Here is a 21631-nt window from a genome sequence, read left to right on the forward strand (position 1 = left end):
TTATGGAGACACAGTTAAAGGAAATAGCCCATGTTTGTTTTATTTTCCTCGTCTCTTACCCTGAAATGAGATGTGTGTGTTGCCCTGCTTCAGTGTTTTAAATACAGCATAGACCCATAAGGAGAAGATGGTCTGATGTCTGTCAATATAGTATGAAAAAATTGCAAGATGCCACATGTATCATGTATAGGGAAAAAACTTGATATTTAGAAATAGTTGGTGATCATCTGATTAAAGATTGTTGTAATACATAAACACAGGGTGCAAAATTAAGGTTACACATTCCAAATAAATTTGTAATTTACTGATTTATGAGTGCTTACCCATGGAAACTTAAAATGTATAATTCGCCTTTAATTTTTTTTTCTGGATTTTTCTAAAAAGAAAAGAGCTGGTGGGACGAGGGGGTAATTAAAAACTATAAAAACAAGGTGTTTCATTCTCTAGGATTTCAAAGCTCTGGTGTTACAAAGTAATGTACACAGAACATGGTAATTCCATAATCTTGAACTATTGGATAAACAACACCTGGACATTACCACCAGAGGCACCAGAATCTAGCCACATTGTGTGAAAATTATCAGGGCTGGTTTTGAAGCACTGAGGGAGATGAAGGGCTTCATAATACAGGTAACTACTGACATACACATACCAGGTCCTTTCTTAAGTGTGCATTTAATGAATTTAGGGGAAAAAACTCTATTGTGCACACTCAGTATGTGATTTTCAAATGCTCATAAGATGGTCCAATAAAACTAATAATGACTAAAACAAGGCCCAGCGGTGCTTTTGAATGAGTAATCTTTGTAGGCCAAGTTGCAGCTTTCAAACTTCAGCCACTTTGAGAACAGAAATCAGTCTCTTCTGGCTCCCTGCCTGTGCAAATTTACGTAGGTTTGTCTTCAAGATCCTCTACAACTTAACTCCTTCCTACTTCTCTCCTCTAATCTCCTTTTTTCCCGTCCCCTGATCATTCCAAACCTTTCTTCTGACTGTGTCCTTCATATCCCTATTCTATGCCCACCTCCAAACCCTTTTTCCTTAAGCCACTCTCAGACCTAATTCTGACAATGGTCACTATATCACAAATGCTGATGTTGGAAAAAAAATTAAGTCAACATAATGCAGAAAAATAACAGTATTTTGAATGAGACAAAATAGGCAGAAAAAGTTTTGTTATGAGATTCAGATTGGCTCTGATTCAGCAGCTACTCTGTGTTTAAGGATGTGAGAAAAAGTATTCAGTGGGAGGGAAAGATGTTGAATCAGTAGTGCAGTATTAACACTGGTAGTCACCAGCACTCTCAATAACTTCCCATTCTACTGCACATCAGTTAGTTCACAGTGTGAAAACCCAATTTATACAGGCAGCACATCATGTTTGTTAACTCTTACCAACCGTGGGTAGGTGTGCATGTGTATGTATAACTAGAGTGTTATGTTCTATCTAAGAGAAAAATAAATCTTGCTGGGTATTATTAATTTAATTAATCATCCTGATTACTGTCTTTTTAAATCTAGGTCTGATATAAATGGCTGAATGATTATAGATGACTTTTAAGTACTTTTTCTTTCTATTTTGGCAGCTACCGTATGAGTTTCAGACCTCGGTATACAATTGCTTATAAGATAGTAACAGAACTGGAGTGGAGATGTTGTCCTGGTTATAAAGGTGAAGATTGCAGAGACGGTCCGGCAGAACAACCAAGAACTATTCTGTTTCCCACTTCACCATCACGACCTGGTGTGAAGAAAGTCTTGGGTAACTTTTTGTTTGAATCTTGGTATGCATGATCATGTCTAGTTGTGTATTTTGTCCTTTGAACCAAAAGAAAAGTGGCTTCTGTTACACGGCTACTGCATGGTTCAAAAACAATATTCAAGACGTCATATAGTGGGAGTCCGGGGGGAAATAGCAAAGCTATAACAATATTGATTCAGCATGTTTCCTGTGGAATGATGAATGATTGGATTAGAAGGCTGGTCGTAAACCCATGCTGGTCAGTAATAGTTCAGGAAATTCTTTGTGGTAAACTTGTTTGTGGTAACAGTTTAAAGGTTTTTAGTGGGTTGTTTTTTTTCAGAATGTTGCAGGGAAGATGAGTTTGATTAGCACTGCTATAGAACCAAAAGCAATAATAGTAATACATGATCATTTAAATTATATACTAATAATGCATAATACTTGCATAGCATTTTACTTGCAAAAGGGCAGTCGAAACATATCTAACTAATCCTACAGGGCAGATAAATAGTAAACCTCAATTGTTGAGATGAAACCTGTAAGAGTAAATGATGTTTTCATAAAACACTGCGAGGGTAAATGAAGTTCAGTTACTACAAGATTGTAACTTTAGTCTCAGTTAAGTAGAAGACAATGAAACAGAAGGCTTCTGCTGGAGGAATTTATTACAATATTTATCAGAAATTAATACCGTGTACAACACTCAGAATTCCATTAGCATTTGTTACATAGATTGGGTTGGAAGTGAACAGATTGCTATGGTTTTAAGTAGTAAATAAAGCTATTTTCAACATAGCACTATATATTAGATAATGTAAGTGATTATTTGTGGAAAAAGGACAACAGATGCTGGCAAGTATTTCAAATAACTAGCACATCAGTTATGTCTATAGAGTCTTTCCTCCAGACTGATAAAAACATAATTGTGATCTTAGGCCTTGTCTACACTACAAGACTATTTCGAATCAACTTAGTTCGAATTTGTGGATTCGACCTTATGAAGTCGAATTTGTGTATCCATACTAAATACACTAATTCGAATTTCTGAGTCCACATTCACGGGGCCAGCGTCGACTTTGGAAGCGGTGCACTGTGGGAAGCTATCCCACAGTTCCCGCACTCCCCGCTGCCCATTGGAATGCTGGGTAGAGCCCCCAATGCCTGCTGGGGGAAAAAATGTGCCGAGGGTGGTTTTGGGTAACTGTCATTATTGAACCGTCACTCCCACCCTCTCTCCCTGAAAGCGCCGGCGGGAAATCTGTTCGCGCCCTTCTCTTGTCAGTTACAGCGCGTACGCCACAGCACTGCGAGCATGGAGCCCGCTGCGATCATCGCTGCACTTATGGCCGTTGTCAACTCCTCGCACCTTATCGTCCACCTCTTCCACAGTCAGCTGCTGAGAAATTGGGCTAGGAGGCTCCGGCAGCGCGGTGAGGACAGGAATTCACAGAGTGGCGCAGACCTCTCACAAAGCAGGTTACGCCGCGCCGTGGAGATCATGGTGGCAATGGGTCAAGTTCATGGTGTGGAACGGCGATTCTGGGCCCGGGAAACAAGCACGGACTGGTGGGACCGCATAGTGCTGCAGGTCTGGGATGAATCACAGTGGCTGCGAAACTTCAGGATGCGTAAGGGCACTTTCCTTGAACTGTGTGACTTGCTGGCCCCTGCCCTGAAGCGCCAGGACACACGGATGCGAGCAGCCCTGACTGTGCAGAAGCGAGTGGCCATAGCCCTCTGGAAACTTGCAACGCCAGACAGCTACCGGTCAGTAGCGAACCACTTTGGCGTGGGCAAATCTACCGTGGGGGTTGCTGTGATGCAAGTAGCCCACGCAATCGTTGAGCAACTGCTCTCAAAGGTAGTGACTCTCGGAAACGTCCAGGACATCATAGATGGCTTCGCCGCGATGGGATTCCCAAACTGCGGTGGGGCTATAGATGGGACTCACATCCCTATCCTGGCACCAGCCCACCAGGCCAGCGAGTACATTAACCGAAAGGGCTACTTTTCAATGGTGCTGCAAGCACTGGTGGACCATAGGGGACGTTTTACCAACATCTTCGTCGGGTGGGCGGGCAAGGTTCATGACGCGCGTGTGTTCAGGAACTCTGGTCTGTTTAGACGCCTCCAGGCAGGAACTTTCTTCCCGGACCACAAAATAATGGTTGGGGATGTGCAGATGCCTACAGTGATCCTCGGGGACCCAGCCTACCCGCTAATGCCCTGGCTCATGAAGCCCTATACAGGCGCCTTGGACAGTGAGAAGGAACTCTTCAACTACCGGCTGAGCAAGTGCAGAATGGTGGTGGAGTGTGCTTTCGGACGTCTTAAGGGGAGGTGGCGGAGCTTACTGACTCGCTCGGACATCAGCGAAAAGAATATCCCCGTAGTTATTGCTGCTTGCTGTGTGCTCCACAATGTCTGTGAGAGCAAGGGTGAGACCTTTTTGGCCGGATGGGAGGTTGAGGCAAAACGCCTGGCTGCTGTTTACGCTCAGCCAGACACCCGTGCCGAAAAACTATCCCAGCGGGAAGCGCTGTGTATCCGGGAGGCTTTGAAAGCAAGTTTCCTCGGAGAGCAGGGTAACCGATGACTCTACACTTGATTTTAAGAGAAGCTGATCCTGGGCCTCTGTCTCTATGTGTTGAGTGAGATCTGCAGTTACATACCCCGTTCTCCAAGTTTCCCCCACTTCCAAAACACATTTTTAAACAAATTAAATGGAACACTTATTTTTAATAAATCTTTCCTTTACTTTGCATTTCTGTTCAGGGTTTGAAACATGGACGCATACTGTGCTGGGTACGGTGTGCACTGATGTACAGACCGCTTGTACAATACAGGACGGACAGCCTCCTGCTCCTACATAGGTCTCTGGGGTGGGGGACGGTTTCAAGTGGTTGTGCATGTAGGGGTGGGTTTGCAGGAAGGGGCGAGTGGTGCCGTCTTTGCATAGGGATTTGGATGCAGGCTCTGGGCTGTGGGTTTGGGCGTAGGAAGGGGTGAGGGGTGTGGGGGAAGGGTGAGTATCTGTCCGTGGATGAGGGCTCTTGTTGGGGCTCAGGGCAGCGGAGAGGATCGCGCCTACAGTGGAAGTGCATGGTAAGGGCAGCATGCCTTAACATTAGGGGGTGGCAGACGCTAGGACCGTGGAAAAGCGTACACATCACAGAATGACCCGGGGCAGCATACACCACACAGAGGGACCCTGGTGACTACTGAATGCAGTCTGTGTGTGACCTGCAGTTGATCCTGCCCCCGATAGTCTGTACCCTGCTAATGTAGGCTATCCCATGCAATTATAAATCCCCTGCCCCCCCAACATACACAGTCTTCTGACACGAAAGACGTGACGGAAAGAGTGAACAACAGCAAACAGCTTTTATTAATCTACTACATAGTGGGGTGATGAAACTTGGATTTGGGACTGGGTGATCCTGTAAGGGAAGCGCTTCTAAACAGTTATAGCGTCAGAGGTGTGTGGAACATTAGCGCTCAGCTGTGGTGCAGTGACAGTTCTCACGGCCCCTACCGCCCCTCCGTCTTGTAATTTTCGGTGAGGGGGGGACAGGACTTCTTGGCGTTGGAGGGTGGTTGCAGATACAGTGCAGGGGGGCTCTCTCCTCCTGCCTGTGGTCCTGCAGCACATCAACAAGGCGCCGGAGCGTGTCCGTTTGCTCCCTCATTAGCCCAAGCCGCGTTTGAGTCGCCTGATGGTCTTCCTGCCACCACCTATCCTCCCGTTCGATGTGTGTGCGATGCTGTTGACATAGGCTCTCCCTCCACTGTCTCTGCTCTGCCGCCTCGGCTCTGGAGCAGGACATCAGTTCCGCGAACATCTCTTCCCGAGTCTTTTTCTTTCGCCGCCTAATCTGAGCCAGCCTCTGCGAGGGGGATGCCGGGGCAGTCCGGGAAAGAGCAGAAGCTGTGTGATGGGAAACAGTAAATGATTTCCTTGAACAGATACATGTTTGCGAACAGTGAACACAGTCTAGTCAGTTTCTCTGAACAAGACCATACAGGGCACCAAGTCTCACGAGATCTCAGGAAAAGTTCGAGATTTCGGAATACGCTCTCATTGGCAGCGCCATTGCACAGGAGAGCGGACAAGCGGGGAGATACAGCATAATCCGTCTTGCAGACAGTCCTGGTAAGCCTTAAAGTAGATCATGCTTATCAGTTAGTGGATAGCTGTGCTCTCCTGCTAAAGGCAATCTGGAAAGCAGAAAGGCTGAGCCTTTTCCAGCCCCTCCCGCCAGTGCATGGGAAAGATCAATGTCTGCTTGTTCTCTGTGGCCTCCAGCACGTGGCTGTTAAGCGAGGGTCGTTGTTATGCAACCTAATTGTAAACCGTTAACAATAGTAACAATACACTAATTGCCCGACTTAGATGCAGCCTGTCCAGACCGACATCACCCTGAGGCGGGTCACTCGCAGTCAGAGAGAGCGGATGCTACTGGAAGCCCTGCACAGACCAGGACCATATGCAGCAATGCTGGTGGAGGCGATGATTCCTCTCTACATTAGGATCTCCTGGCGCGGAAGAGTGTGCTTCCATGGATCACCGAATAAGGCACCTCTCCCCAGGAACCTCCTGCGGAGGCTTTTCGAGCTGCTCTCTGAGAGCTTTGTTGAACTGTCCCAAGAGGATTATTGTTCAATCCCTATATGTGTGGACCTACTATTTATATAGTTAGACATGTAAAATTTTGTATATAGTATTTCTATTTTTTCTATACCCGTTTTTAAAAAAATAAAAGTTTCCATGTTTATAGCACTTACCGCCTGATCCTTCCCCTGATTCTGAGTCCGGGTTAACGGGCGGGGAGGGTTGGTAGGGGATCTCTGTGAGGGTGATGAAGAGATCCTGGCTGTCAGGGCAAGCGGTATTGTGTTCGCTGTCGCCTGCGCCGTCCTCCACAAACCCTTCCTCATCTTCCCCATCGGCGAACATCGCCGAGGAACTGTCCAGGTACACTATGCCATCCTCAGAGTCCACGGTCACTGGTGGGGCAGTGGTGGCAGACCCACCGAGAATGGCATGCAGTGCCTCGTAGAAGTGGCATGTCTGGGGCTGTGCTCCGGAGCATCCGTTTGCCGCTCTGACTTTTTGGTAACCTTGTCTCAGGTCCTTGACTTTCACGCGGCACTGCATCGCATCCCGGCTGTATCCTTTCTCTATCATTGCTTTAGAGACCTTCTCGAAGGTCTTTGCATTCCGCTTGTTGGAGCGCAGCTCCGAGAGCACAGACTCCTCGCCCCACACAGCGATCAGATCCAGGACTTCCCGGTCTGTCCATGCTGGGGACCTCTTTCTATTCTTGGATTGGCCGGACTCCTCTGCTGGAGAGTCTGCATCGTTGCAGGTGCTGCGGAGCTCGCCCCGATGTCCAGCCAGGACGTCAGATTCAAAGTGCCCAGACAGGAAAAGGAATTCAAATTTTCCCGGGTCATTTCCTGTGTGGCTGGTCAGAGAATCCAAGCTCAGACTGCTGTCCAGAGCGTCAACAGAGTGGTGCACTGTGGGATAGCTCCCGGAGCTACTAAGTTCGATTAGCGTCCACACCTAGCCTAATTCGAGCTAGCCATGTCGAATTTAGTGCTACTCCACCTGTCGAGGTGGAGTACCAAATTCGAACTAAAGAGCCCTCTAGTTCGAATTAAATGGCTTCCTGGTGTGGACGGTTGAGCGGTTAGTTCGAATTAACGCTGATAAATTCGAATTAAAGTCCTAGTGTAGACCAGGCCTTAAGTTCCCAAATAAAAATAGATCAATGTATCTGCACTAGCCACAGTTCTGACACACATTCAGCTAAAGGTTTGTGCAAAATTAACATTACCCTCTCTGCCAAACTTGACTAAGTAAACTTGTGGTTTCTTGGCTTCTTTACAACATCCTTCAGCTAAATGCCAGTTTAAAAACAAACGATAAAAATTCCAACTTCGTCTCCTCTGTTTCCTATCTCAGCATAGTCCTCCAACTTGTTTCTACTCCATAAACTTTGCATCACACTAAAACACATATGTCTGCAAATCTGCCTGTAACTAGCTCCACAACATTGCTTGTGTACTACTGCCTCATATCTACTATTGCTGAAATCCTTATCCATATTTTCCTCTGATCTCACTCTGACAGTTGGAACTCCTTTTCCACAGATATCCCAAGCCTCAGCTCTCAGGACCCCAGCACATGCAGAATAATGGTGTCAGCATCTTCACATGCATAAAGAAGCACAATCACATCACTTCCATCCTTAAACATGTTAACTAGCTCTGTTTATTTCAGGATCCTTTTAACAACTTCCCTCATTGTTCTTAAACCTTTCATGGATTTGTTCCAGCCTGTCTCACTGACTTGTCTCATTCCACTTCTCTCCTCACTACCTCACCTATCATTGACCTATTCCCTCTATCATAACACAGTCTGGTCAGTATTTGAGCAAGAGCCTTTTCTTATCCATCTGGGACATCCCATGCCATTTACTTGTCACCTGAAGCATCCTTTCAGTACCAAAAGATTCTTTATCTCTTTTCAAATCACAGCTGAAGGCATATTTTTTTCTCCTTTACCTGTATATCTTAACTTTTCTCTCTTTACTTTTATTTATCTCTGCAATAGTATGATTTAATTCTGTAAAGCACTTTTGGATATAGTTTGTATGAAAGATACTATGCAAAATAAAATACTATATACTCCCCATATTTGCAGTGGTGTTATAGCCATGTTGGTCCCAGGATATTAGTGAGACTAGGTAGGTGAGGTAATATCTTTTATTGGACCAACTTCTGCTGGTGAAAGAGACAAGCTTTCAGGCTACACAGAGTTCTCCCTCAGGACTAGAAAAGGTACTCAGAGTGTCACCGCTAAATACAAGGTGGAACAGATCCTTTAGAATAAGGAGTTAACAGATATTCTAAGGGACCATTAACACCTTTGTTATCTAGGACAAAAAAGGGCGGGGAAGGAGTTAGTGGGTTGCAGTTTCTTGTAATAAGCCATAAATTCATTCTTTATCAAAACCATTTTTTTTTCGGTCTGGTCTATGCTACAGAGTGACGTAAGCTGCCTTGCGCCAACCTAGCTGTGGAAGTGTCTTCCCTTAAATTTGGCTCTTGCCGACATCAGCGCCTCTCTGCGTTGATTTAGTAACACCACCTCCCCAAGTGGCATAGAGTCATGGTCGATGTAATTAAGTCAGAGCGGTGTCAGTGTAGACACTATTGCTTACATCAACTGTTACTGACTTCCAGGAGCCATCCCACACTGACAATACAACTCGTGGTGAGGCTGTGCACCGCTGACACAAGAAGCCAAGTGTCTCCACACACACAAGTGATTTAATAACTGTGGTGGCTATATGCCCACGTAAGTTAGGTTGACATAATTCCGTAGTGTAGACATGGGTCTTGGTGTCTAGCAAAGTTATGAATGTAAGCTCTCAGGCTTGTCTTTTGAAGATGTCTATGCAGGTTTCCTTAGTGGGTGAATACAGACTCAGATACGGAGTAATTGTTTTGTGAAATCTTTGCCCACGGATGATACAGTGTTTGTCTTTTATCATTTTTCTCTCACAAAACACAAACACCATATCACTCTGAAAGAAATGTGCAAATTAAGTGCCCAGTCAAGAAGAACTTAAAGGACAATGAATCTTGGAAGGCTCCAATCCACATAAGAAGTCTACCTGAGGGCGTTCAGGGTAGCATGTAAACAAAGGACAGTAACTAAAGTGGGTGTGAGTGATTGCTGGACCCAGACTAGAAAGAGACTAGTCTGTAAAAGGAAGCTTACTGGAACACCTCTGAGGGTGAGGTTTTATCTGTATTCAGTTTTATTACTGTATTGGGCTTAGATTTGCATGTTTTGTTTTATTTTACTTGGTAATTCACTTTGTTCTGTCTGTCACTACTTGGAACCACTTAAATCCTACTTTCTATATTTAATAAAATCACTTTTACTTATTAATTAACCCAGAGTATGTAGTAATACCTGGGGGAGGGGGGTAAACAGCTGTGCATATCTCTCTATCAGTGTTATAGAGGGCGAACAATTTATGCATTTACCCTGTATGAGCTCTGTACAGGGTAAAACAGATTTATTTGGGGTTTGGACCCCATTGGGAATTGGGCATCTGAATGTTAAAGATAGGAACACTTCTTAAGTTGCTTTCAATTAAGCTTGCAGCGTTGGGGCACGTGGTTCAGACCCTGGGTCTGCGTTGGAGCAGACTGGTATGTCTGGCTCAACAAGACAGGGTGCTGGAGTACCAAGCTGGCAGGGAAAGCAGGGGAAGTAGTAGTCTTGGCACATCAGTTGGCAGCCCCAGGGGGGTTTCTATGATCCAACCCGTCACAGTATATATTGTATTTATGTATAAAAAAATTACATCAAAGACCTGACTTGAATGACTAAATCGAAAAATTAATGATCAGGCTGAAAATTCAATTTATATTAGTTCACTGTGCATATATGTTATATATAAGATTGCCCACTATATCTTGACCATATATTACCTTGCCATTGAAGTGCAGTTATTAGTTAAGAACTGAGTTTCAGCTATAAGACTAAATTTCCTTTGTTTGACAAAAGAAAATAAATTCAGTGTTATGATCTAATAATTTTCTTTGTGTGTGAGAATTTTCTTTTTCCTTTTCTAGTTTTTGCATGTAGAAAACACACATTTCTTGCAGACTTTTAAAATGTATATGAAATAACTTGGGATTTTTAAAACAATTTTTAAATCTATATTACTCCATCATATAAATGTGTTTAGACCTTGGTTCAGCAAGATACTTAAGAACAAGCCTTAGCTGTAAGCACATGAGTGGTCCTATTGAAATTAATGCCTATTCACAAATAATTCAGGAGCAGAAAAAGGCAAAGTTGTTTTCTGCTTAAAATGTGACCAATATTTATTAATTGTTATGAGAGAGATAATGGTGCTAAAATAACCATTCATGTAAACTCTAGGTAAATATAGCTATTTAATGTGTATACTAGCGGCTAGATATCATGGGTCTACAAAGAAGGGACAGGTGTAAGGATCTTTTTTATATTTAGTGCAGGATGCAGCCAAAACACTGAAGATTTCAGTCCTTTAGCTTGGAATGGGAGAGGGGGAGTCTATACAGGAAGGATGGGCTCCACCTAAACCAAATCGGAACCAGATTGCTGGGGATTAACATTAAAAAGGTCGTCAAACATTTTTTAAACTAAGTGCTGGGGGAAAGCCGACAGGTGCAGAGGAGCATGTGGTCTGGACATCCCTTGGAGGGTGATCTATAAATGGAGATTCCCTATGTCCTAAGAAGGAGAGGGTGGAAAATGATAATATACAGGCAGGATCTGATGAGAAACTCAAATAAAAAAAAGTCCCATTCAATTACATCATGCAATAGGGGACAGCCAAAAAATGACAAGTTTTTAAAATGGTTATACCAATGCTAGAAGTCTAAATAATAAGATGGGTGAACTAGAGTGCCTAGTATTAAATGAGGATATTGATATAATAGGCATCACAGAAACCTGGTGGAATGAGGATAATCAATGGCACACAGTAATACCAGGGTACAAAATATATCGGAAGGACAGAACAGGTCGTACTGGTGTGGGAGTGGCACTATATGTGAAAGAAAGCGTAGAATCAAATGAGGTGAATATCTTAAATGAACTAAATTGTACTATAGAATCTCTATGGATAGTAATTTCATTCTTGAAAAATAAGAATATAGCAGTAGGGCTATATTACAGACCACCTGACCAGGATGGTGTTAGTGACTCTGAAATGCTCAGGGAGATTAGAGAGGCTATTAAAATAAAAAACTCAACAATAATAATAATAATGGGGGATTTCAACTATCCCCATATTGACTGGGTACATATCACTTCAGGAAGGGATGCTGAGATAAAGTTTCTTGACACTTAAATGACTGCTTCTTGGAGCAGCTGGTCCTGGAACCCACAAGAGGAGAGACAATTCTTGATTTAGTCGTAAGTGGAGCACAGGATCAGGTCCAAGAGGTGAATATAGCTGGACCGCTTGGTAATAGTGACCATAATATAATTAAATTTAACATCCCTGTGGCAGGGAAAACTTCACAGCGGCCCAACACTGTAGCATTTAATTTCAGAAAGGGGAACTACACAAAAATGAGGAGGTTAGTGAAACAGAAATTAAAAGGTACAGTACCAAAAGTGAAATCCCTGCAAGCTGTGTGGAAACTTTTTAAAGACCCCATAATAGAGGCTCAACTTAAATGTATACCCCAATTTAAAAAACATAGAGAACCAAAAAAGAGCCACCGTGGTTAAACAACAGAGTAAAAGAAGCAGTGAGAGGCAAAAAGGCATCCTTTAAAAAGTGGAAGATAAATCCTAATGAGGAAAATAGAAAAGAGCATAAACTCTGGCAAATGAAGTGTAAAAATATAATTAGAAAGACCAAAAAAGTTCAGCTAGCCAAAGACTCCAAAGTAATAGCAAATATTTTTTTAAATACATCAGAAGCAGAAAGCCTGCTAAGCAACCAGTGGGGCCACTGGACGATCGAGATGCTAACATGCATCTGATGAAGTGGGTATTCACCCACGAAAGCTCATGCTCCAAAACGTCTGTTAGTCTATAAGGTGCCACAGGACTCTTTGCTGCTTTTAGAGATGCTAAAGGAGCACTCAAAGACGATAAGGCCATTGCAGAGAAACTAAATGAATTCTTTGCATTGGTCTTCGCTATTGAGGATGTGAGGGAGATTTCCAAACCTGGGCCATTCTTTTTGGGTGGCAGATCTAAGGAACTGTCCCAAATTGAGGTGTCGTTAGAGGAGGTTTTGGAACAAATTGATAAACTAAACAGTAATAAGTCTCCAGGAGCTGATGGTATTCACCCAAGAGTTCTGAAGGAACTCAGATGTGAAATTTCAGGGCTACTAACTGTCATCTGTAACTCAGCTTCTGTACCAAATGACTGGAGGATAGCTAATGTGATGCCAATTTTTAAAAAGGGCTCCAGAGGCAGCCCTGGCAACTACAGGCCAGTAAGCCTCACTTCAGTACCAGGCAAATTGGTTGAAACTATCGTAAAGAACAAAATTGTCAGACACATAGATGAACATAATTTGTTGGGAAATAGTCAACGTGGTTTTTGTAAAGGGAAATCCTGGCTCACCAATCTACTAGAATTCTTTGAGGGGGTCAACAAGCATGCGGACGAAGGAGATCCAGTAGATATAGTGTATTTAGATTTTCAGAAAGCCTTTGACAAGGTCCCTCGCCAAAGGCTCTTAAGCAAAATAGGCAGTCATGGGATAAGAGGGAAGGTTCTCTCATGGATTGGTAACTGGTTAAAAGATAGGAAACAAAGGGTAGGAATAAATGGTCAGTTTTCAGAATGGAGAGAGATAAATAGTGATGTCCCCCAGGTATCTGTACTGGGCCCAGTCCTATTTAACATATTCATAAATGATCTGGAAAAAGGGATAACCAGTGAGGTGGCAAAATTTGCAGATGATACAAAACTATTCAAGATAGTTAAGTCCCAGGCAGACTGCAAAGAGCTGCAAAAGGATCTCACAAAACTGGGTGACTGGGCAACAAAATAGCAGATGAAATTTAATGTTGATAAATGCAAAGTAATGCACATTGGAAAACATAATCCCAACTATACATATACAATGATGGGATCTAAATTAGCTGTTACCACTCAAGAAAGAGATCTTGGAGTCACTGTGGATTGTTCTTTGAAATCATCCACTCAATGAGCAGCGTCAGCCAAAAAAGTGAACAAAATGTTGGGAATCATCAAAAAAGGGATAGATGATAAGACAGAAAATATCATATTGCCTCTGTATAAATCCATGGTACGCCCACACCTTGAATACTGCGTGCAGATGTGGTCGCCCCATCTCAAAAAAGATAGATTGGAATTGGGAAAGGTTCTGAAAAGGGCAACAAAAATGATTAGGGGTAATAGAATGGCTTCCGTATGAGGAGAGATTAATAAGACTGGGACTTTTGAGCTTGGAAAAGAGGCGACTAAGGGAGGATATGACAGAGGTCTATAAAATCATGAGTAGTATAGAGAAAGTAAATAAGGAAGTGTTATTTACTCCTTCTCATAATACAAGAACAAGGGGTCACCAAATTAAATTAATAGGTATCAGGTTTAAAACAAACACAAGAAAGTATTTTTTTCAAGCAACGCACTGTCAACCTCTGGAACTCCTTGCTAGCGGGTGTTGTGAAGGCCAATACTATAACGGGGTTCAAAAAGGAGCTAGATAGATTCATGGAAGATAGGTCCATTAATGGCTATTTGCCAGGATGGGCAGGAATGGTGTTCGTAGCCTCCGTTTGCCAGAAGCTGGGATTGGGTGACAGGGCATGGATCACTTGATGATAACCTGTCTGTTCATTCCCTTTGGGGCACTTGCCATTGGCCACTGTCAGAGGACAGGATCCTGGGCTTGATGGATCTTTGGTCTGACCCAGTATGGCCGTTCTTATGTTCTAATGAACTGATAATGACTGAATTATAAACCACTGATAACAAGGACTGAGAATAGAAAAGATGACACCAAGCTATATAATATTTATAAAGCATTAATATGTTTTTAACTTGACCTAAAGAAATTAAAAATGACCTCCAGCTGTTCTAAACTGTTGTTGTTTGGAAATTCTTGCATCCAAATTTTGTTTCCATTATGTCTTTAAAACAGACTCAGAACCAACGGAAATGCCACGGGAATCACCCGAGAAGAAAATTCAATTCCTTGAGGATGAATTGTTTCGACTTACGCGGACAGTGCTTGATCTTCAATCCTCCTTAGCAGGTGTGAATGAAAACCTGAAACTAACTGTCCAAGAAGATGCCAGTAAGATGTTGGTCTCATGGCTGAACAACCTTCATGATCACCCAGGGCCTGATAGTGTCGTGGGTGGTGAAACAGACAGTATTCATCTGCCTGGAATACTTGGCAAGAAAGAGCCTTTTACTGATTTTGAGATGGAAGACATAAAGTCTGAACTAGCTGAGGTAAAAAATACTTTGAAGACAAAAAATGACAAGCTGGAAGAACTGAATGGGAAAGTGAAAAGCTATGAAGGGCAATTAAAACAACTGCAGGAAGCAGCACGAGGACCTACAATAACAATACCGAGTGGTGATTTATATCAGGAATATCTAGATTCTAAAATTGAGGCCCTGAGACAGGAAATGCTGGAAGGATTGGAGAAGAAAATGGCAGATCTGAAAAACTCATGTGAATACAAACTAATGAATATCCAGCAACAATGTGATGACCATGAAACCAGCTGTTCAGAAATAATACAACTTGTAGAAGAAAAGGAAAATGGCCTGAGGAAAGAAATAAATGATCTACGAACTCAGATCCAGGCTCCTTCAAACCAGTCAGGTTGCTGCAAGACTAGCCACAGTGATGACTTTGGTCAACAGATAAAGAATTTGGATGAGAAAGTTGACAGAGTTGTGGAAGTACACAGAATCTTAAATGCCAGAATAGATAATGAAATCATTCGCATTTCCACTCCAAATCTAGAAGACATCTTTGGCCCAAGATGGGAGGAGCTAGACGCTAGAATCAATGTTACAGAGAGGAATGCTGAAGAACATTGTTTTTACATTGAGGAAACTCTCCGAGGTGCTATAGCTGCTGAAGTAGACGAAGTCAGAGACTTGCTTGATCAAAAACTACAGGCACTGGAAGACAGGCTGGGTGGCACTATTTTAGAAATTGCCAATGCCACAGCCTCAGATGGAATATCAATTAGTTCAGGATCAGTCTTGCACAGTGACTCAGGATCTGTAAATGAGCAGCTTACAACTGAGATAAATCTCCTGAGGAACAAACTACAAGCCATTGAACACCTTTGCTGGCAGAAATGCCAATCTGCACCCCAAGATATGGAAGACATTCAGAAAAGCATAAAAAATTGTAGCAACAAATATGAATACTTGCTTTTGAAAGTAGAAGACAACTCTGCTCTTTTGAAGTCTTTAAATGGTTCCGTTAATGAGAAATTTAACTTTACTAAGAGCAACCAACAGAACGTCCAGAAGGATTTGCGTAGACTCCGATATGGTCTAAACATCATGGATAAAGATGTGAAAAATCTTCAGGTTGGCTTGAGCAGCTGTAAGGAGCAACTTCTGGGTGTCAATTCTACATGTGAAAAGACCCAGCAAGGTGTATTCAGAAAAATAGATGAAATACAAAGAACAGTTATGAATCAAACTTCTCACCCAAATGATAATTGCTGTAATGAGGTGAAGGAGAGGATGGAACAGCTAAAAGAACAAATCTTTAATGACCTCAGGAAATGTAACGAGAACACCAGTGGTATTCAGGAGGGAGTCTCAGATGTGGGTAGCAGACTGTCCCATGTTGAAAAAATCTGCAGCAAAATGGACTCCATCTCAGGTAGCCTGCAGCGAATAAAAGAAGGTCTGAACAAGCATGTCACTAGCTTATGGAACTGCATCAATCAGATGAATGGAACCATGACATCTCATTCCAAAGACATTTCTGGCCTCAAAAATTCTGTCCAACAGTTCCACAAGCAGATCACCAAAATCACCACTGACCTTCAGGAGCTGATGAAAATTCAATCTGGGGCACGTAAGTTAACCTTCCTTTTTATTTTCTCCACTAGCTTTCTCGCCAGAAAAGTTTAGAGAGTGGAACTAAGCTAAACAAGTCCCCTAATTCAGTTCAGCTTAACAAGGGGGAGCAAAAAATATTGTTTAAACATTTGTTTTGTTCTACAAAGATAGTAATTTGGTTCTGTTTTCCAAAATTACATATAAAGCTCTTTGCACACATTTTCAAAAAATACAATTAATATGTTAGGAATGTTACTGCTCTTATTTTTAGATTAAAAACAAAGCAGCAGCAACACCAAAACAAATGTTTGGTACTTTTTTTCCCCTGAGTGGTGAATTTCAAATAAGTGTTTTAGGTAGTGAACATCAGTGAAAATTGCTTCAGTTTGTTTTATTGTATTCACCTCCCTCCTTTTTTTAGTGAAGTGAAAGATAAATTAGGAAAAATCAAAGCCAGATGAATTTTGACTTGAAATAATTATGACACAGATCTCTAATTTGGCTACTCCTACATATCACTCTAAGGTTTCTTATTAAACAAATGAGATTCTCAGGTCATGTAATTCAGCACTGGTCCATTGACTTTTATGGGCTATGCCATTTTACACCAGCTGAAGATCTGGACTAAGACTCTGGTGGTGTATAGTTTTACAAAGAAGCTGAGTTTACTGAAGGACATTGAGTTCCTGTCTTTGTTACCATTTTTAAAAACTGAGAAAGTTGACTGTACTGTGAAATTTGCACTCTTCAATTTGTTGCGAAACACATAGCTTTATTTTATTTTTATGCTTTATACATATATGATATATTCGACATAAAATGGATTGATTATGCTATAAATTTAAATCAAGGAAAGCACAATTTCATTATTCACTGATATTAGGATTTAAATGTAATTGAACTTTTCTCTGTGTTAGCTTTACAATCTTTTACTCTGAAGTTATTTTCATGTAAATATAGGATAATTAAGTAAAGAAGGGAGGCTTGTGAATGCTAGATAAGGCACATTGGCATAGAAATAAACATCGTCATTTTAAAAAAGAAACAAGTTTAATTGTTTAAACAGCAACAAATGTGTATTTTGATAAGAGAAATAAAAATCTTTCTTCTTCTAGCGCCCCCTATTGGTGCTCCACTCTAGGTGTGCATGCACCTCAGATCAAAGATTTCACATAGCAGTGTCTGTTAGGCCCACGTGTGTGCCCCCTGCAGTTTTGTGCAGTGGCTATACAGAGCTCTGCGGGTGAACTGCCCTCAACTCCTTCTCAACCGCCTTGGCCTGACACAGAACTTTAGCAGCATCTGAGTTGAGCTTACTTCAACTGTGTGTTTTTCTCATATCTTACTAGTTATTGGTAGTTCTTAGTGTTTCCTATCTGTGTGCTAGTTGTAGTAATTGGGTGCTGTCTCAACCCCTGCCCTATGCACCACCTCATTGGTCATACTGGAACCCATGGATGGCTTATTGCCAGCAATTCTCCAGGGACCCTAGTGTTTGTCATCAAGAGAGCAGACAGTCTCCACCAGCCTCTTACTCTAGGGTGCCTGATCCACAGGAGGAGATCTTTGAGGAGCAGGAAGTGAGACTGGACAAGGAAATCACCCTAACAGCTAACATCTCTTCCTCCTGCCCAGATGAAGCCACCATGCTTCCTCCACCATGCCTGGTTGACGATTTTAAACAGTTCCAGGACCTTATTAAAAGGAAGGAGAAAGAGAACTCCTTGCAAATTCCACTTGAGGAGGATAAGGAGTCACAGCATAAGCTGCTAGACATTCTGCACACATCATCATCTGCCCACATCATGCTATCAATTAATGAGGTCCTGCTAGACCATGCAAAAATAATTTGGCATACCCTGGCCACAATACCACATACCTGTAACAGGACGGACAAAAAAAATTACATTCCCTGTAAGGACTTGGAATGTTTATTTTTGTATCCGTCACCCAACTCCTTTGTGGTTGACGCTGTGAATGAATGTGGAAGACAGCACCACGCTAAATCAACACTTTATGTTAGAGACCTAAAGCGACTTGACTTATTTGGCTGTGAGTCCTATTAATCCACATCTCTACAATTTAGGTACACCAACTACTGTGAAATAGAGCCATGCTAACTATTCATAGTTGAATGTGTTTATTGAGCATCTTCCAACAGAGCAGAGGAAACAATTTTAGGCAATCATTGCTGAGGGTCAGCAGCTGACAAGACCATCTCTGCAGGTCTCTCTGGATGCCACTGATACAGCCGCTCATTCTATCTCCATGGCAGTACACATGAGGAGGCCTTCCTGGCTTCAGCTCTCAGGGTTTCTGAGGGAAGTCCAAAATATAGTTGAGGACCTTCCTTTTGATAGATTGAAGCTGTTTGCAGAAAAAAATGACAAGTCACTGCATACCTTAAAAGATGAGCATCTTCTGTGACAGGAAATTGACATCCTCCTAAACTGGGATGCTATAGAACGGCTCCTATGCCACACAGAGGGAAAGGATTTTATTCCAGGTACTTCCTGGTTCCAGAAATCAAGGGCAAGTACATGAAGAAAACGATGGACAATCTGTCATGAATGTTTTATATCACTGTCAAGGGAAAGTGAGATCACCTTCCCTTTGTACCGAAGCAATGAAACTCTGGAATTGGTGCATACGAAACCAGATCATTATCTCAGCAGCTTACCTTCTGCATGTACAAAATATCAGATGCCCAAAATATCAAATAACATCAGATGCCCTCAGCAGGTCCCTCTTGCAAGATCACAAATGGGAGACAGATCGCATTACATTCCCCCGGATATTTCAGTGTTGGGGTAACCTGCAGACAGATCTGTTTGCCATACCCAAGAGCAAGAAGTGCTCCCACTTCTGCTTGAGAGGCGGACTGGGTCATCATTCCCTGGGGGATGCCTTTCACCTTTGTTTGGAGTTCAGGCCTGCTGTATGCATTTCCCCCAACTCCCTTGATATCCAAGGTGCTGTTCAAGATAAGAAAAGACAAGGCCAGTGTTACTCTAGTAGTTCTGATGTGGCCAAGACAAAGATGGTTCCCTTACTTCATCCGGCTCTCTGTCAACCAGTTACCCTCCAGACCTTTCCCCATCTTCTCTCACAGGGAGCTTTGTTAGAGTGTCTCTAAACTTCATTAGAGTGCACTTGGCAGCTATTATGGCCTTCCATCATATGGTAGTGGTAGAGGGTTTTTCTGTCTTTGCTCATCATACAACGAGGAGGTTTCTGAAGGAGCTGGCTTTCATCTTCTCACAAATCAGATGCCTTAAAAGGCCCTCCTTTGAACCTATGGCTACCTGCTCCCTTTTACTAGGGTGACCATCTTCACCGATGCTGAATATGGGACACCTGGTAAAATTGCCTTTGAACTCGTTTGAATATGAGCAATCAACCAGAACTATGCAGTAGCCCCCCCCACACACCCCCAACATACTATTAAAACACCAGGGTCCAGCAGCGGAAGGGGGGCCTCAGGTGTCCGGGCAGGCCAGTGGAGCTCAAGCCAGCTCCACCCCCTAAATCACCTCAGCAGACCACCCAGCCTGTCTTGGTTGTGGCAGGGGGAGGCGTAATCAAAAATTATAACTCAAAGGTGCAAGGCGAGGCCAGGGGTGGCTCTGTGTTTTGCCACCCAAGCATGGCTGTGCTGGCTGGGGGTAGCTCAGGGTGCAGGCAGGGGTAGCTAGGGGCTGTGCTGGATGTGGGTAGCTCAGGGTGCTGGCAGGGGGTAGCTGGGGACTGTGTGCTTGCAGGGGGGTAGCTCAGGGTGCAGGTAGGAGGTAGCTAGGGGCTGTGCACCAGGAGGGCTCCCATGCGGTCCCTGTTCCCTGAGGGCTCTGCCAGCCATGGAGCTGGGTACCTGAGGCTCTTACCGACTGCATGAGAAAAGGGAGCTTGGAGCTGAGGAGCAGCTTCAACCCCCTGCAACAGCAGCAGCAGGAGAGGAGGGAACACCATGGCTGCCCGGCTCCATGGCACCAGCCAGAGGAGCAGCTGCCCTGCACTGCCCAGCTACATGCAGGGGATCAGGGTTTCAGCCCCACGGGGGTGGTGGCACTGGGGCTCAGGTTCTGGGTTTTAGTATTGGCACCCAGTGGCCCCTCTGAAAGGGGTTGCGGACCCCCATTGAGAACTCCTGCTTTAGGTTGCAATGGGGAGGGCTGCCACCCCGCCCCCACACAGAGGGCTGCTTCTCCTCCTATCTGACATTGCCTCTTCTCACCTCTCCATCTGGCCTGAGGCCAGCATGTGCTCTCACTGACTGGCCATCGCCTGCCAGCACACACCCGTCAGCTGCAAACAAGATTGGGCTGTGCTGACTGCTGACTGGCCAGCAGAGAGAGCGGAAAATACAGGACAATTAGCCTGTTGTTTTTTTTTAAAGTGGGACACCTGCAAGCAGGGGCGGCTCCAGGCCCCAGCATGCCAAGCGCGTCCTTGGGGTGGCATGCTGCAGGAGGCGCTCTGCTGGTCGCCGGGAGGGTGGCAGGCAGCTTCGGTGGACCTCCCGCAGGCGTGCCTGCGGAGGGTCCGCTGGTCCCGCAGCTTCGGTGGACCATCCGCAGGCGTGCCTGCGGGAGGTCCACCGGAGCCGCGGGACCAGCGGACCCTCCGCAGGCACATCTGCGGGAGGTCCACTGGAGCCGCGGGACCGGCGACCGGCAGAGCGCCCCCCGCGGCGTGCCGCTGTGCTTGGGGCAGCGAAATCGCTAGAGCCGCCCCTGCCTGCAAGAGGGCTTAAATATGGGAATGTCCTATTAATAACAGGACGGATGGTCACCCTACCTTTTACCCTCATCTTTGAAAACAGCCTGTTCTAGTAGCCGTTACTTCTGCTTGAAGAGTTGGAGAGAGAGGGACTCTGATGGCATATCCCCTTTCCCTCAGTCTTTTTTAAGGATAAGGTCACTTTGCGACCACATCCTAAGTTCTTATCAAAGGTATCCTTGGACTTCCACATGAACCAACCTACCATTTTCTGCCCTATGCCACACCGGGATAAAGGAAATGAGGCATTACATACACTCAGTCTCAGAAGAGCATTAGCTTTTTACCTAGGCAGGACTGGGCCCTTTAGAAAATCTCCCAGATTGTTACTCTCCATTGAGGAGAGAACTAAAGGATCTCCAGTTTCCAAGCACAGATTCTAATGATGGATATCTGGCTGCATTACCTATTGCTATCAGTCTCCCGAACTTCAACCTCCTCCTGGAGTATTAACTCACTTCACGAGATCCTTCTCTACATTAATAGCCTTT

At 43.8% G+C, this 21631-nt stretch overlaps 1 protein-coding gene across 3 annotated transcripts in view; it reads left to right on the forward strand.

Moving 5' to 3' along the window:
* The window catches only part of EMILIN2 (elastin microfibril interfacer 2), an 85394-nt gene that overhangs the window by 24554 nt on the left and 39209 nt on the right, over nt 1-21631 (forward strand). For all 3 annotated transcript variants that reach the window (XM_045003682.1, XM_045003680.1, XM_045003679.1), the window contains exons 3-4: nt 1587-1762; nt 14461-16380. In XM_045003682.1, coding sequence (XP_044859617.1) covers nt 1587-1762; nt 14461-16380 — 2096 coding nt within the window. The remainder of the gene's footprint in view (nt 1-1586; nt 1763-14460; nt 16381-21631) is intronic.

Source organism: Mauremys mutica, chromosome 2 (assembly GCF_020497125.1).
Source record: "Mauremys mutica isolate MM-2020 ecotype Southern chromosome 2, ASM2049712v1, whole genome shotgun sequence".
Classification (NCBI taxonomy): domain Eukaryota; kingdom Metazoa; phylum Chordata; order Testudines; family Geoemydidae; genus Mauremys; species Mauremys mutica.